Source organism: Crinia signifera, chromosome 3 (assembly GCF_055691185.1).
Source record: "Crinia signifera chromosome 3, ASM5569118v1, whole genome shotgun sequence".
In the NCBI taxonomy this organism is placed as follows: Eukaryota; Metazoa; Chordata; class Amphibia; order Anura; family Myobatrachidae; genus Crinia; species Crinia signifera.
The window spans coordinates 300,298,281-300,311,408 of record NC_139219.1 but is presented as its reverse complement, the minus strand read 5'-3'; the positions used below and the strand labels follow the sequence as shown (position 1 = coordinate 300,311,408).

The following is a 13,128-nucleotide window of genomic DNA, read 5'->3' as shown; positions in this document are numbered from 1 at the left end:
GGATGGTTTAACCCTTTCCCATGACACATTAAAGTGAACACATATATATATATATATATATATATTTTTTTTTTTTTTTTATTATACTGATTTTAGCTGGATACACATGTAAGATATGTACCCAGCTTGCCATCGGGACCAAATAAATATCGGCAGCAGTTGGCTGGATGGCCCTAGCTAACGACATGGATGTCACTGATGAATCGTGGGAGAGCGCATCTTCAGTAACATAGTGGGTACACACTATAGGATATGCCCGATATATTGGTCTGATCCGCTGGTTTGGACGAAATATTGCTTAGTTTGTGCCCTGATTTAGGGGGGTATTCAATGTTTGTCGTGCTCCCGCAGCCATCTTCCCCGACAGCATTGAACAGGGGTTCTCGGCAGAAGGAGCCAGACATCTCTCGTTCTGCCGAGAAAAGCCAAAAATAGTCGAGATCCCGGCCGGAGCTCGACTATTTCCGGCATTCAGCTTGCGGCCACGCCCCCTTCTTGCCGCTTGGGACATTGAATCCCGACTGCCGAGCTCCAGTCAAGCTAGCTCGACAGCCGTGCCCCTGACATTGAATACCCCCCTTTAGTCTCACAATAAGATGACAAGTTAAATCAGGTTGTACTGTGGTTTGGGTATATGATGATGATGATGATGATGGTGTGTGTTTTTAGGGAAGAAGTGTGATGATAATGATGATGAAGGTAGGTGTGTGTGTGTGTGTGTGTGTGTGTGTGTGTGTGTGTGTGTGTGTGTGTGTGCGCGTGTGTAGCTGCAGGTCCAGGCCTCCACATTACAATAGGCCCATCACCGTGACAGCATGATGACCACCAGACAGACACCAGCTGGCCACATGGTTTCCAATAAATCTCAAGTATTATTCAATTTCTATTTTCCACATAATTATGCAATGTTTGTACTTTTATATACATTGGAGCTTATAGTGTATACATGCTTAAATGGCATTGTACTAACCTTCACGTCTCATAATGGGCCCATGAACATTTTCAGCCACCTCTAGGACCATGAGGTCCTTAATCCGGCCCTGGGATGCAGGGAGTACCGTGGTTTGGGATCTAATAATGTGGGGAACAGGGGGCACTGTGGTTTGGGGATGTGCTGATGTGACTGGGCATGGTGTACTCTTGTGTGGGGATATGATATGGAGCAGGGTGTAACATGATTTGGGGATAGAATGACAGGGGGGAAAGCAGGGTGTGCTGTGTTTAGGTATTTGTGTTGGGGTCCGTAGTGTGTACCGTGATTTGGGAATATGACTAAGATGGGGGGTGGGCAGTTGGGTACTTGTGTATTATCTGGGCGCCCGATTTTTTCATTGCATGCCACTACCACGATTTTTTCATTGTAAAGACCAGATTTTTAATTGTAAAGTCACCCATGGGTGATTTTCCTACCCCCACTATCCAACTATGCATGGAGTTGATTTTATATAGTGTGGTGAGCGCAGCGTGCCACCGAGCCCGAAGCGTGGCGAGTGCAGCAAGCCCCGCGAGGGGACGTAGAATACATGTAAAGTAATCCGCAGCCGCTCGCCACGCTTCGGGCTCGGTGGCTCGCTGAGCTCGCCACACTATATAAAATCAACTCCATGCGTAGTTGGATAGTGGGGGTAGGAAATCACCCATGGGTGACTTTACAATAAAAAATTGGGTCTTTAGAATGAAAAAATCGCATTGCATGAATTGTATGCCACTATATTGCATGCGATGCGATGCGATGCAATATCAGCAGATAAGCGGCTTTGCATAGCGCTGCTCTATGCAAAGCTGTCCTCTCCCTGCTGATGGCACCGGGCAGGGGGAAAGACGCTCAGTGTGTATGTCTAATTGAATTGACCTCAGATTTTTGGGGGGATTTTCACAACAGCGCACTAGACAGGGCCCAATTTGTTCCACATTTTTTTTATTGGTTATATTAGTAAATATGAATATATATTATTCTACGAAGCAATGAGCCGGCAGAGGTGCATGCCCCTATACTAGTCTGCCAAAGACAAAACCAACACGCAGCAGGCATTTGTCACCGGCCGCCATGTACACGTGCTTTACTGCTTGTAATTTCTAATGCATCTGTAGTTAATCAAGTGGCTTCCTTATGGAAATCTCCTGTTTGGCATACATGTGCGGTGTTCAACACTCAGTGTTATGAGGATCTAGATGGAGGACACGCCTGGACAGAGATTTGCATTTAATGTATACAATACATCACTACCATGACGAACCTGATAAACAACTTTTGGAGCAGCAGAAGACCAGAAACAGCCAGAAAGGTTAACGTAGGCTGCAGCAGATGTATTCAGCTTGTACGTCATGTGTACACACTATAGGGCTGATTCAAGGAACCAAAATGGAAAAAAAATAAGAATCAACCATTTGGGAAAGGCTGCCATCCACTAGTTATATATGGCCACTTTTTATGCGATTCCAACACATTGCTGAGAAGGATCGCATAAAAAATGACACATCGCATATAATTTGCCTGTAATTGCGATGTGAGGCACATTCCTGTGTGCCTCGCATCGCAGTCGAAGATCGTACTGGGCAACCATGAATATTTGTCACAGCTCGTTGCCCCTGCAATGTATCATATCAGGGGGGGGGGGGGGCTCTAAGTTGCAATGTAAAAATAAAGCTGTTCAGCTATTGTAGGCTACATGTAAAAGTACTGTAGTTATTATTTACCCTGCATGCAGAAGCAATAGAAGGTATTTGCACATCTTGCATTATAACATGTTTTGCTCCTGGACTGCACACCCTACCTACTTATGATGGGATGTGCTACCTAGCTGAGACAGTGCTGCTCATTTCATTAGTATAGTACGGTTTATTTGTGTGGTGCCCATAGGTAGTACTACTACTACCAATAATATTTTACTTATATAGCGCTCTTTCTCCAATAGGACTCAAGTCGCTTAGGTGCCCTGTGCCCCTATAATGAAAGGAACCTACCCGAAGAGGATACCTTGACACTTGGTGGGTAGGCTCATAATATTCGCCAATTTTATGCCAAAAGTTTGTACATTATATATAATTATTACATTATAATTGTAATGACTGTATGGTGCACCTGCTCTCTTACTATACTCATACAAACCTATTCAAATGAGCAGTATTGTTGGTCATAGGTACGAGCACCACCATGGCCCTAACTGTGTGGAGTTTGTATATTCTCCCTGTACTTGCGTGGGTTTTCTCTGGGTACTCCGGTTTCCTCCCACACACCAAAAATATACTGGTAGGTCCATTGGCTCCAGGCCAGTATGTGCTATAAGGATAGCTGGTTATAATATAAATACATAGGCTTCAATATGAACATCAGTGTAATGTATTTTTGTTCCATCTCATTAATAATGTAAATAGGGACACAATGTGTCAGTCTATATATGAACATTTTACATTATTTAGATTATTCAAACAGGGCCTAAGTGCCATATTGCAAGCGTCAAATGAAGATGGGAAATACCTGATCATGAATTAGGAAATATCAATAGCATGTTCAGCTGATACTGACTTGCATGGAGTGCCTGGGGACATTGGGATTTTACAACCGCACAGGAGAACCATTGTATAGGAACACAAATAAATGGCATATGTATTATTAACAGAAGAGTGCCATGCTACATCAAATTAAACCACAAAGAAAAGAAAAATAACAAACAAGGTTTACTAGAAAGATCACAAAATTGAATCTAGTGTGTGTTCGAGTCTAGTCGGGCAGAGACTAACATGAATGAGTCAGTATTCTTTGTAAGCCGCTGCATAATTTGTTAGTGATATGCAACTCAACTATGCTTCTAGACGAGATGTAGTAAACATCACATCGGCCATGCCATTTATCATGCCACTTGGGTACATACCAGCGTTAATAAATCTGATATATACCTAGAAATGTGATTAGAATCGCAGATGACAACTCTCCCGTACTAAGCGAAGTTTTCGGGGGTTTTAACGCATTTCCAAATGTACTAACACCCTGTCGCCCTGTTTTTGTCAGGCACGGTATCGCCACCTTTGGAAGCCTACCCTATGGAAGTCTATGGGCTTCCCGGCGTGAGGGGAGGAGGCGCCCAGGGAGGTGACGGAGACCCTCAGCACACCACCTCACAGGTATCGTGGGGGGCCTCCGTCACCGCACTGCGATGCTAGGCGCATATTTTAATACATATGCGCTGCACTTAATACATCCTGCCCTATAAGAGCTATCCTCTGTGATAAAACGTCTGGGTTTAGACACTCCTGACCCTCCCCGCGGAAGGCCTGGTGTGTCTGCCTCATTTACCTAGGAAAGAGATGGCACCAGGATGCACTATGGGAAAAGCGGCAAGCTGGCGGAGGCAGTGTGATGTTCTGGGCAATGTTCTGCTAGGAAACCTTGGGTCCTGACATTCAGGTGGATGTTACTTCATTAACATTGTGCAGACCAATTACTCCTTTTCATGACAACAGTATTCCCTGGTGGCAGTGGCCTTTTTTAGCAGGATAATGTCCCCTGCTACGCCACAGAGGTTCTTCAGGTTTGAGAAACACAACAAGAGCTCAAGGTGTTTACATGGCCTCCAAAACGAATATCTCAATTCGATGGCGTATCTATGGAATGTGCTAGAAAAACGAGTATGAGTCATGGAGAACCACCTTGCAACTTACAGGACTGAAAGGATCTGCACCCAACATCTTGGTGCCAGTATCAGAGGTCTTGTTGAGTCATTGTCTCAATGGCTCAGAGGTGGCTCGGTGGAACAAGGGGATCTACACAATACTAAGTAGGTGGGGTAATGTTATGGCTGATTAGTGTATACTATGAGGATCATACAACAGACTGGATAACCAGTACAGTATGTACCAATCTAGATTCCGAAGAGATGAAATGTAGTTTGTAACATTTAAGCCCTATATACAAACTACCAGATCCCTGCCAAAACTGATTTGGGCGGCAGCGGGGACCTAGCACCGGCGGGGAGGGAGCGACGGCCATAATGCAACCCTCGTTAACAAGGTCCTTCCTCATACGTTCAGATGAGGGAGGGGGATGTTAAAAATGCACAAGAACACGCATCGTCAATGATATTGAGTGCGCTCACAAGACAAGATACTAAAAGATATCACTCAGAAGGGACCTTATGTGCGATATCTTTTACTATCTTGTCTAGTGTGTTTGGGGCTTTAGGAATTAAGAGATAAAAAAGGAGTATTAAGATATATGAATGAATTAATGAATGAATGAATCTAAGCAATCGATCAATACTTACTTCCAGGAGTTTGATGTTATGGAATAATGTAATTTAAAGTGACATATATAGTTTAGATAACTTCAAGCATAATTTAATGTCACAGCTATACGCAGTCACGCACACATGCGCCATATAGCGTACCCGCAACCCCATTCATTTTTGCTACGGAATACGAGGAAACACCATGAATGCTGTCTTCACTGCGACATTACCAAGGCACACATCGCGGACATCACAACTAATTTAATCGCCCCCTAATCAAATGAGAACATTTACCAAATCATAACAAATGCTCAGTAATCATCTTTAAGAAGCGGCACTTACATCAATAGATGACTACAGCGAGCGCAGACCTTGAACAGAAGGCACATCACTTTTGAAATGAGAAAACTAAAGAAATGCAATATAAAAGGCAGACTTCATTATTAGCATTTACAGAATTACAGGTTTTGTGGTACATTCTGGCAAACAAGGAGACCTTGAAAGCTTTTCAATGCTTATTGTCATGGAGGTCAAGTTTTTGCTATGTTCGGATCGGAACAATTCCATGTACGCTAATCTATGTCAAGGCTACCACCGTTATTAAAGCATAAACGTCCTAATCCACTGACATGAATCAGAAACACTACTGCCTGTTTTGTCAGCAGCGTGCAACACTGTACATCATATTACCAGCTAGGAAAGTGCCGTAATCCTCAGTGGTATGCCAGGTGGTACAACAATGCACACATCTCTTTTCTCAGCGACAACCCGCACTACTACCTTGTAAATGGATCAAGCACATTCTAAGGCACACCGACTCACAAGCAAACCAAAGTGTACATGTATATTTATATTGTTTTCATATTTTTTCGATATTACAGCAGGGTTTGTTTTTTTTATAGTTTGTATCCACAAGTTATTCTTGAAAATAAAAGTTCATAAGACATGCAATAAAAAAATGTTCTCCAACATATTCATCAGAAAGTTTCCGTAGTAACACATAAATTATTTTGTGGCTGGCAGGACACCCTTCAATTGTGTCAACCTGTTCCCCTATACGTGAGTTATAGATACTCAGGAGTAAAATGATCAAGATGGGAGTCGTATTGAAGATGGAATGTTGCTATAGGCAACCAATCAGAATCTACTTCTTATTTAGCACCTTCTAGAACAGTGGTTCTCAGCCTCGGTTCTCAGGACCCCCCCCAACAGTGCATGTTTTCCAGGTCACCCGGCAGGTGCACGCATTACTCACTGACACATTTTAAAAGATCACAGGTGGAGCTAATTATTTCACCTGTGATTCTGTGGAGACCGGGAAAACGTGCACTGTTGGGGGGGTCCTGAGGACCGAGGTTGAGAACCACTGATCTAGAAAATAATAAAAATAATCTGATTGGTTGCTATGGGCAACGTCTCATTTTCAATAGAACTCCCATCTTAGACATTGTATGGTGCCCATGCACTTGTGAGATCTCAGGTACAATTGTGCCATTTCGATAAACTGCACCGACAAATCCCACGAGTCGCCCGATGCGAGGCACGGGTACGTTGGTCGAATCTCGCATCTCAGGATATTATGTGCTGCACAGAATATCTATCGCATTGAGTGATGCCCAGAAACAGCTGTGCCTCCATACCCGGAACGCGGTGTGGTCACAATGCACCGGCCACTGCATGGAATCAGCAGAACATGTTATCATGTGTTGAACGATTATCGTTCATACTGTATACACTGAAAGGTAACCTTCAGCGCTGTCATACATCCAAACGATTCGCATTCGGTGTATGGCCAGCACAATTAGCATTTGGTGCATGGCATGAGAAATTAGACTATACTTGAGAACAAATTATGCCGGAGAAACATGAATATTTGCACAGAAATGCGGAATCATAGAGAATATTTTGCTCACATCCCTTATAACATTCTCACCACAGTGGCCAGCAAACTCCCAACGCTCCAAGGCTTTTCTGGGACAGGTTTCAGCAAGAACTTACAGTCCCTAGTACACACTACATTAACAGGACCTGCTAGAGATGAGGATATGACCTACATGGTCACAGTGAGAACTACACAGAGAAATAGGATAAGCCTTTTAAAACATTGTATATAAAACCTATTTCAACAGGTCCTTGGTGACTTTTTGTTCCTCTTGCACGACCCTTATGTATTTGGTACAGTGAATGACAATTTTTCCAACTTAGGAATGTTATATGATCTATACCTGGGTTGTTTGCAAACCTCACCCTCTAAACTGCAACCAGTGTCTCACCCACATTTTACTGCCAGCTGTGCCCATACCTACTATTTATATACCATAAAGTCAGTGACATTTGGAGGCTTGTACGACAGTGAGTCCAACAGCCAGAGAGTTCCCAGAGCTTGGTCTCAGGGCTGGGTGGCTTACCTCCTCAATGGCTGCCACTGTGGTCCTGCACTGGCTCAGCCTGGTGGTGAAGTTAGAGGCGGTGGGTGACTTGTAATCCTCATTGGTCTCTGCTATAAATTCCGACACACTGATCTGATCCGGCATGATGAAGGAGAGGTGGGGGGTCACACCTATGCACACAGGGGTGCCAAGCTACATGCACATACACTGGCCGGGCACACAAAGCAGAGGCGCCCTGATCACTGGCATACAGCGGGCACACGGACTGCACCGACAGCACAGGCAGCTGGCACTCTGCAGCCGCACTCACACCAGTTACATGGAAGTCAGATGAGGTGCCCGAGCTGCCTCCCCAGCAGCAGCCGCTCCATGAGTCTCTGAGATCCCCGGAGTAGGGTAGTGGCTGCTGGGTGCACCTCCCAGTGTCACCACTCCTCTCTCCCAGTATAATCACTCCTCTCTCCCAGTGTCAGACCCAGTTTAACCACTCCTCTCTCCCAGCATCGGCCTCGATGTAACCACTCCTCTCTCCCAGTATAATCACTCCTCTCCTCCAGTGTCAAACCCAGTTTAACCACTCCTCTCTCCAGGCATTATCCCCGGTGTAACCACTCCTCTCCCAGTATAACCACGCCTCTCTCCAAGCATAAGCCTCAGTGTAACCCCTCCTCTCCCTGTGTAACCACTCCTCTCCCAATATAACCACTCCTCTCTCCCGGCATAAGCCTCGGTGTAACCACTCCTCTCCCAGTATAACCACTCCTCTCTCCTTGCATTAGCCCCGGTGTAACCACGCCTTTCCCAGTATAACCACTCCTCTCTCCCGGCATAAGCCTCGGTGTAACCACTCCTCTCCCCCCGGCATCAGCCCCAGTGTAACCACGCCTCTCCCAATATAATCAGTCCTATCTCAAGTATCAGCCCCAGTGTAACCACGCCTCTCTCCCAGTATAACCACTCCCCTTTCTCAGCATCAGCCGCAACCTGAATGTAACGATTCATTTATTTTCCCATTTATAACTCCTCTAACCCATTATCAACCTCGGTGTGACTACTTCTCTATCCCAGTATCAGGGCTGCCATCAGAAATTGTGGGGCCCGGGACTGACAAATCAGGCAGGGCCCCCTTTCTTGAATGCCTGATGAGACCAATATCTGCAGCAGCTGGTTGACATGCATTGGGTCGACCACTGAAGTCAACATGGCTGTAGGTCGACATGGTTTTTTTCACATTTTATTTTAAAGCGACATGAGCCGACAGGTGGTATTGTACACACTACCATCCACAAGGGCATGGAGGGAGAATAGAATAGTGTGCCGAGCGTAGACAGGCACCGTGCCCGAAGCGCAGCGAGCCAGGCGACATCCGGGACAAAAAAAAAAAAGAAAACCCCATGTCGACCTTTGAATGTCGACCTACAGCCATGTCGACCTTTTCATGTGTAGACCTAAGGTCATGTCGACCATCAGTGCATGTCGTCCTTGCTGTGGTCGACCCAGTGACCCATACCCCTGCAGCTCTGGCCGCACTACTCCACCTCTACATGTGAAATGTGATCTTTGGTTAGGACAAATTATACTTCATAAACTCGAGTCCTGGGCCACCTTTCTGTCTGCCCCTCCCCCCATGGCTGCCCTGCCCAGTATAATCCTGATCTATCCCAGTATACACTACCAACACCTCCATCCCAGTATAAATTTCCCAGAGCCAGCACCCCCCAATTACTATTACTTACCAGCGGCGGCGGCGCAGCATCTTCTCCCTCCGGGACTCGGAGCACTCACTGCACAGTGCAGCCTGCAGACCGCCGAGCCCCTCTGTATCCTAGGCTCGGCGCTCTGCAGGCTGCACTGTGGGGGGATTTTTATGGGTGGGGGGGCAGTGTGGGCAGCTGTACCCCTGGCACCCCCCTGTCGGCGGCCCTGACTATTCCTCTTTCCCAGTATACAGTACTAACACCTCTATCCCAGTATAACCACTCCTCTATCCCAGTATACAGTACTAACACCTCTATCCCAGTATTACCACTCCTCTAACCCAGTATACAGTACTAACACCTCTATCCCAGTATACGGTACTAACACCTCTATCCCAGTATACGGTACTAACACCTCTATCCCAGTATAACCACTCATCTAACCCAGATTCAAACCCCCTGTGACTACTCCTCTTTCCCAGCATTACCAGCATGGCCACATAGCAAAACTAATGCAAATCATCATGGGATGTGTAGTTCATTAACATCTGGAGGGCCGGTGTTGCCCAGCCCTACAGTATACAGTACTAACACCTCTATCCCAGTATTACCACTCCTCTAACCCAGTATACAGTACTAACACCTCTATCCCAGTATACGGTACTAACACATCTATCCCAGTATAACCACTCCTCTATCTCACTATACAGTAGCAACACCTCTAACCCAGTATAACTACTCCTCTAACCGAGTATACAGTAACACCTCTAACCCAGTATAACTACTCCTCTAACCCAGTATAACTACTTCTCTAACCGAGTATACAGTAACACCTCTAACCCAGTATAACTACTCCTCTAACACAGTAACACCTCTAACCCAGTATAACTACTCCTCTAACCCAGTATAACCACTCCTCAAACCAGTATACAATAATACCTTTATCCCAGTATAACCACTCCTCTATCTCACTATAGTAGTAGTAGTAGTACGTTTATTTATAGGGCGCCGCAAAGTGTCCGCAGCGCCGTACATAGCAAACAAAAAAAATGACGAGGTAACGTACAGGGTGTGTTGAAAAATACAGTATAAATGGGGGTATAGCTGGTAGAACTAAAATCAGCATCAGTTCAGAAGTAGGTGTCAAAATTGTCAAGGAGACTAAAGATGAAGTAGAGGAAGGGAAGAACAGGACAGGAACACAGGTGAGGTAAAGAGGTAGGGTGAGTACGTGAGGAAGGAGGGCCCTACTCATAAGAGTTAACATACTAAAAATAGGTGGGTGGACGAACGAAAAACAATAGGATAAGTAGGAACGGAGGGGAACGGAGGCAGGATAAGAGGATCAAAAGAGGTTAGGAGGAGGGATAGGCTAGTCGAAAAAAGTGGGTTTTGAGGGAGCGCTTGAAGGAGGTAAGGGAATCAGAAAGCCTGATGGGTGGCGGGAGGTTGTTCCAGTGCAGGGGGGCAGCGCGAGAGAAGTCTTGGACACGGGAGTGGGAGGAGGTGATTAGGTGAGAGGTCAGTCGGCGGTCAGCGATGGAGCGAAGAGGACGGGAGGGAGTGTGGATAGAGATCAGTGAAGAGGGGTAAGGAGCGGTGGAGGAGGAGAGAGCTTTGTAGGTGGTGGTGAGGAGTTTAAAGAGAACTCGGAAAGGAATGGGGAGCCAGTGAAGAGATAGACAGAGGGGGGAGGCGGAGGTAGAGCGGCGGGAGAGGAAGATGAGCCTAGCAGCAGCGTTAAGAATGGATTGGAGAGGTGCGAGGCGGGTGAGAGGTAGCCCGGAGAGAAGGATGTTGCAGTAGTCAAGGCGGGAGATGACAAGAGAGTGAATGAGAATTTTGGTCGCGTCAGTGGAGAGGAATGGTCTGATGCGTGAGATGTTGCGTAGGTGAAAGCGGCAAGACTGTGAGAGAGCACGAATGTGGGGGGTGAAAGAGAGGGAGGAGTCAATGATGACACCAAGGCAGCGCGTTTGGTCGGTGGAGGTGATCTCGGTTTCACCAATACTGATGGAGATAGTGGGAGAAGAGGGGATGTTCGGGGGATGGAAGATTAGAAGTTCAGTTTTAGCCATGTTTAGCTTCAGGAAGCGTTGGGTCATCCAGGCTGAGATGGCTGTGAGGCATTCAGAGACCTTGGACAGGAGTGATGGGGATAGATCGGGGGAAGAGAGATAGATTAGGGTATCATCAGCATAAAGGTGGTAATGAAAACCATAGGAGCTGATGAGAGTGCCCAGAGAGGTGGTGTAGAGAGAGAAGAGGAGAGGGCCAAGGACAGACCCTTGGGGAACACCGACTGGCTGCGGGGTAGTAGGAGAGGAGGAGCTCGGAGTGGAGACGGAGAAGGAGCGATCGGAGAGGTATGAGGTGAACCAGGAGAATACCGTGCCAGTGATGCCAAAGGAGCGGAGTGTGTTGAGCAGGAGAGGGTGGTCAACAGTGTCAAAGGCAGCTGACAGATCAAGCTGGATGAGGATAGAGAAGAGGCCTTTGGATTTAGCCGATATTAGATCGTTAGTGACTTTGGTCAGGGCAGTTTCAGTGGAATGTAAAGGGCGGAACCCGGATTGGAGGGGGTCGAGAATGGAGTTAGCAGTAAGGTGGTTTAGGAGACGATTATAGGTCAGACGTTCTAGGAGTTTGGAGGCAAAAGGGAGGAGGGAGATGGGCCTGTAGTTGGATGGGGAGTTGGGGTCCAGATTTGTTTTTTTGAGAATTGGGGAGACAAGAGCGTGTTTGAAGGAGGAAGGGAAGATCCCAGAGGATAGGGAAAGATTAAACAGGTGAGCCAGGTGAGAGCAGACTGACGGACTGAGACGACGGATAATATTGGAGGGGATAGGATCAAGCGGGCAGGTGGAGGGAGAAGCGGATTGAAGGATAGAGTGGACTTCAGCAGCAGTGGTGGGGTAAAATGAGGACAGGGGTTGGAAGGAGGGGAGTGGGGATGTAGGAGGGGAGGAGGGAGAGGGTGGGGTCATGGCAGCAGTGATGGCAGTCCTGAGAGAGGAGATTTTGGTTGAAAAGTAGGTAGCAAAATCAGCGGCTACGATGGAGGACGGAAGAGCTGGAGGAGGGGGGGAGAGCAAGGAGTTGAAGGTGGCGAAGAGCCTGCGGGGATTGGATGATTGGGAAAGGATGAGGGACTTAAAGTAGGATTCCTTGGCCAGAGCAAGGGCAGAGCTGAAGGAGGAAAGAATGAATTTGAAATGGAGATAATCCGCGAGGGAGCGTGATTTCTTCCAGAAGCGCTCAGCAGTGCGAGAGCACTTTTTAAGGAATCGGGTGATAGGCGAGTGCCACGGTTGGGGGTTGGAGCATCGAAGGGGGATAGAGGATGGAGGGCAGGCAGAGTCCAATGTCGAAGATAGGGTGTCATTATAGAAGGAGGCGGCGAGGTTCGGGCAGGACATGGTGGTGATTGGGGCGAGAAGAGGACACAGCGTGTTAGAGAAGGCAGCAAGATCAAGTGTGTTGACGTTATGCCGTGAGACAATGCGCTTGGGAGGGGGAGTGGGAGAGGGGGAAGCAGTGAGGGAGAAGGAGATGAGGTGATGGTCAGAAAGAGGAAAAGCCGAGATAGTGTAGTCAGTAAGGGAACAAGAGCGAGAGAAGACGAGATCGAGGGAGTGTCCTTGGATGTGGGTGGGAGAGGTAGTCCACTGAGATAGGCCAAGAGAGGAGCAGAGAGAGAGGAGTTTGGAGGTGCCAGGATCAGCGGGTTTATCCAAGGGGATGTTAAAGTCACCAAGAATGACAGATGGCAGGTCAGAGGAGAGGAAGTGTGGGAGCCAGGCGGCGAAGTTGTCA

General features: G+C 47.0%; 1 protein-coding gene across 3 annotated transcripts in view; it reads right to left on the bottom strand.

The window, feature by feature from the left end:
• ASAP2 (ArfGAP with SH3 domain, ankyrin repeat and PH domain 2) overlaps nt 1–8,170 on the bottom strand; it is a 136,275-nt gene extending 128,105 nt beyond the window's left edge. Inside the window, exon 1 of one of the 3 annotated variants that reach the window (XM_083178529.1) lies at nt 7,634–8,170. In XM_083178529.1, the coding sequence (XP_083034655.1) occupies nt 7,634–7,759 (126 nt within the window). In that variant the 5' untranslated portion in view covers nt 7,760–8,170. The remainder of the gene's footprint in view (nt 1–7,633) is intronic. The other 2 variants (XM_083178528.1, XM_083178527.1) reach the window with 2 other exon arrangements.
• Nucleotides 8,171–13,128: the final 4,958 nt, after the last annotated feature.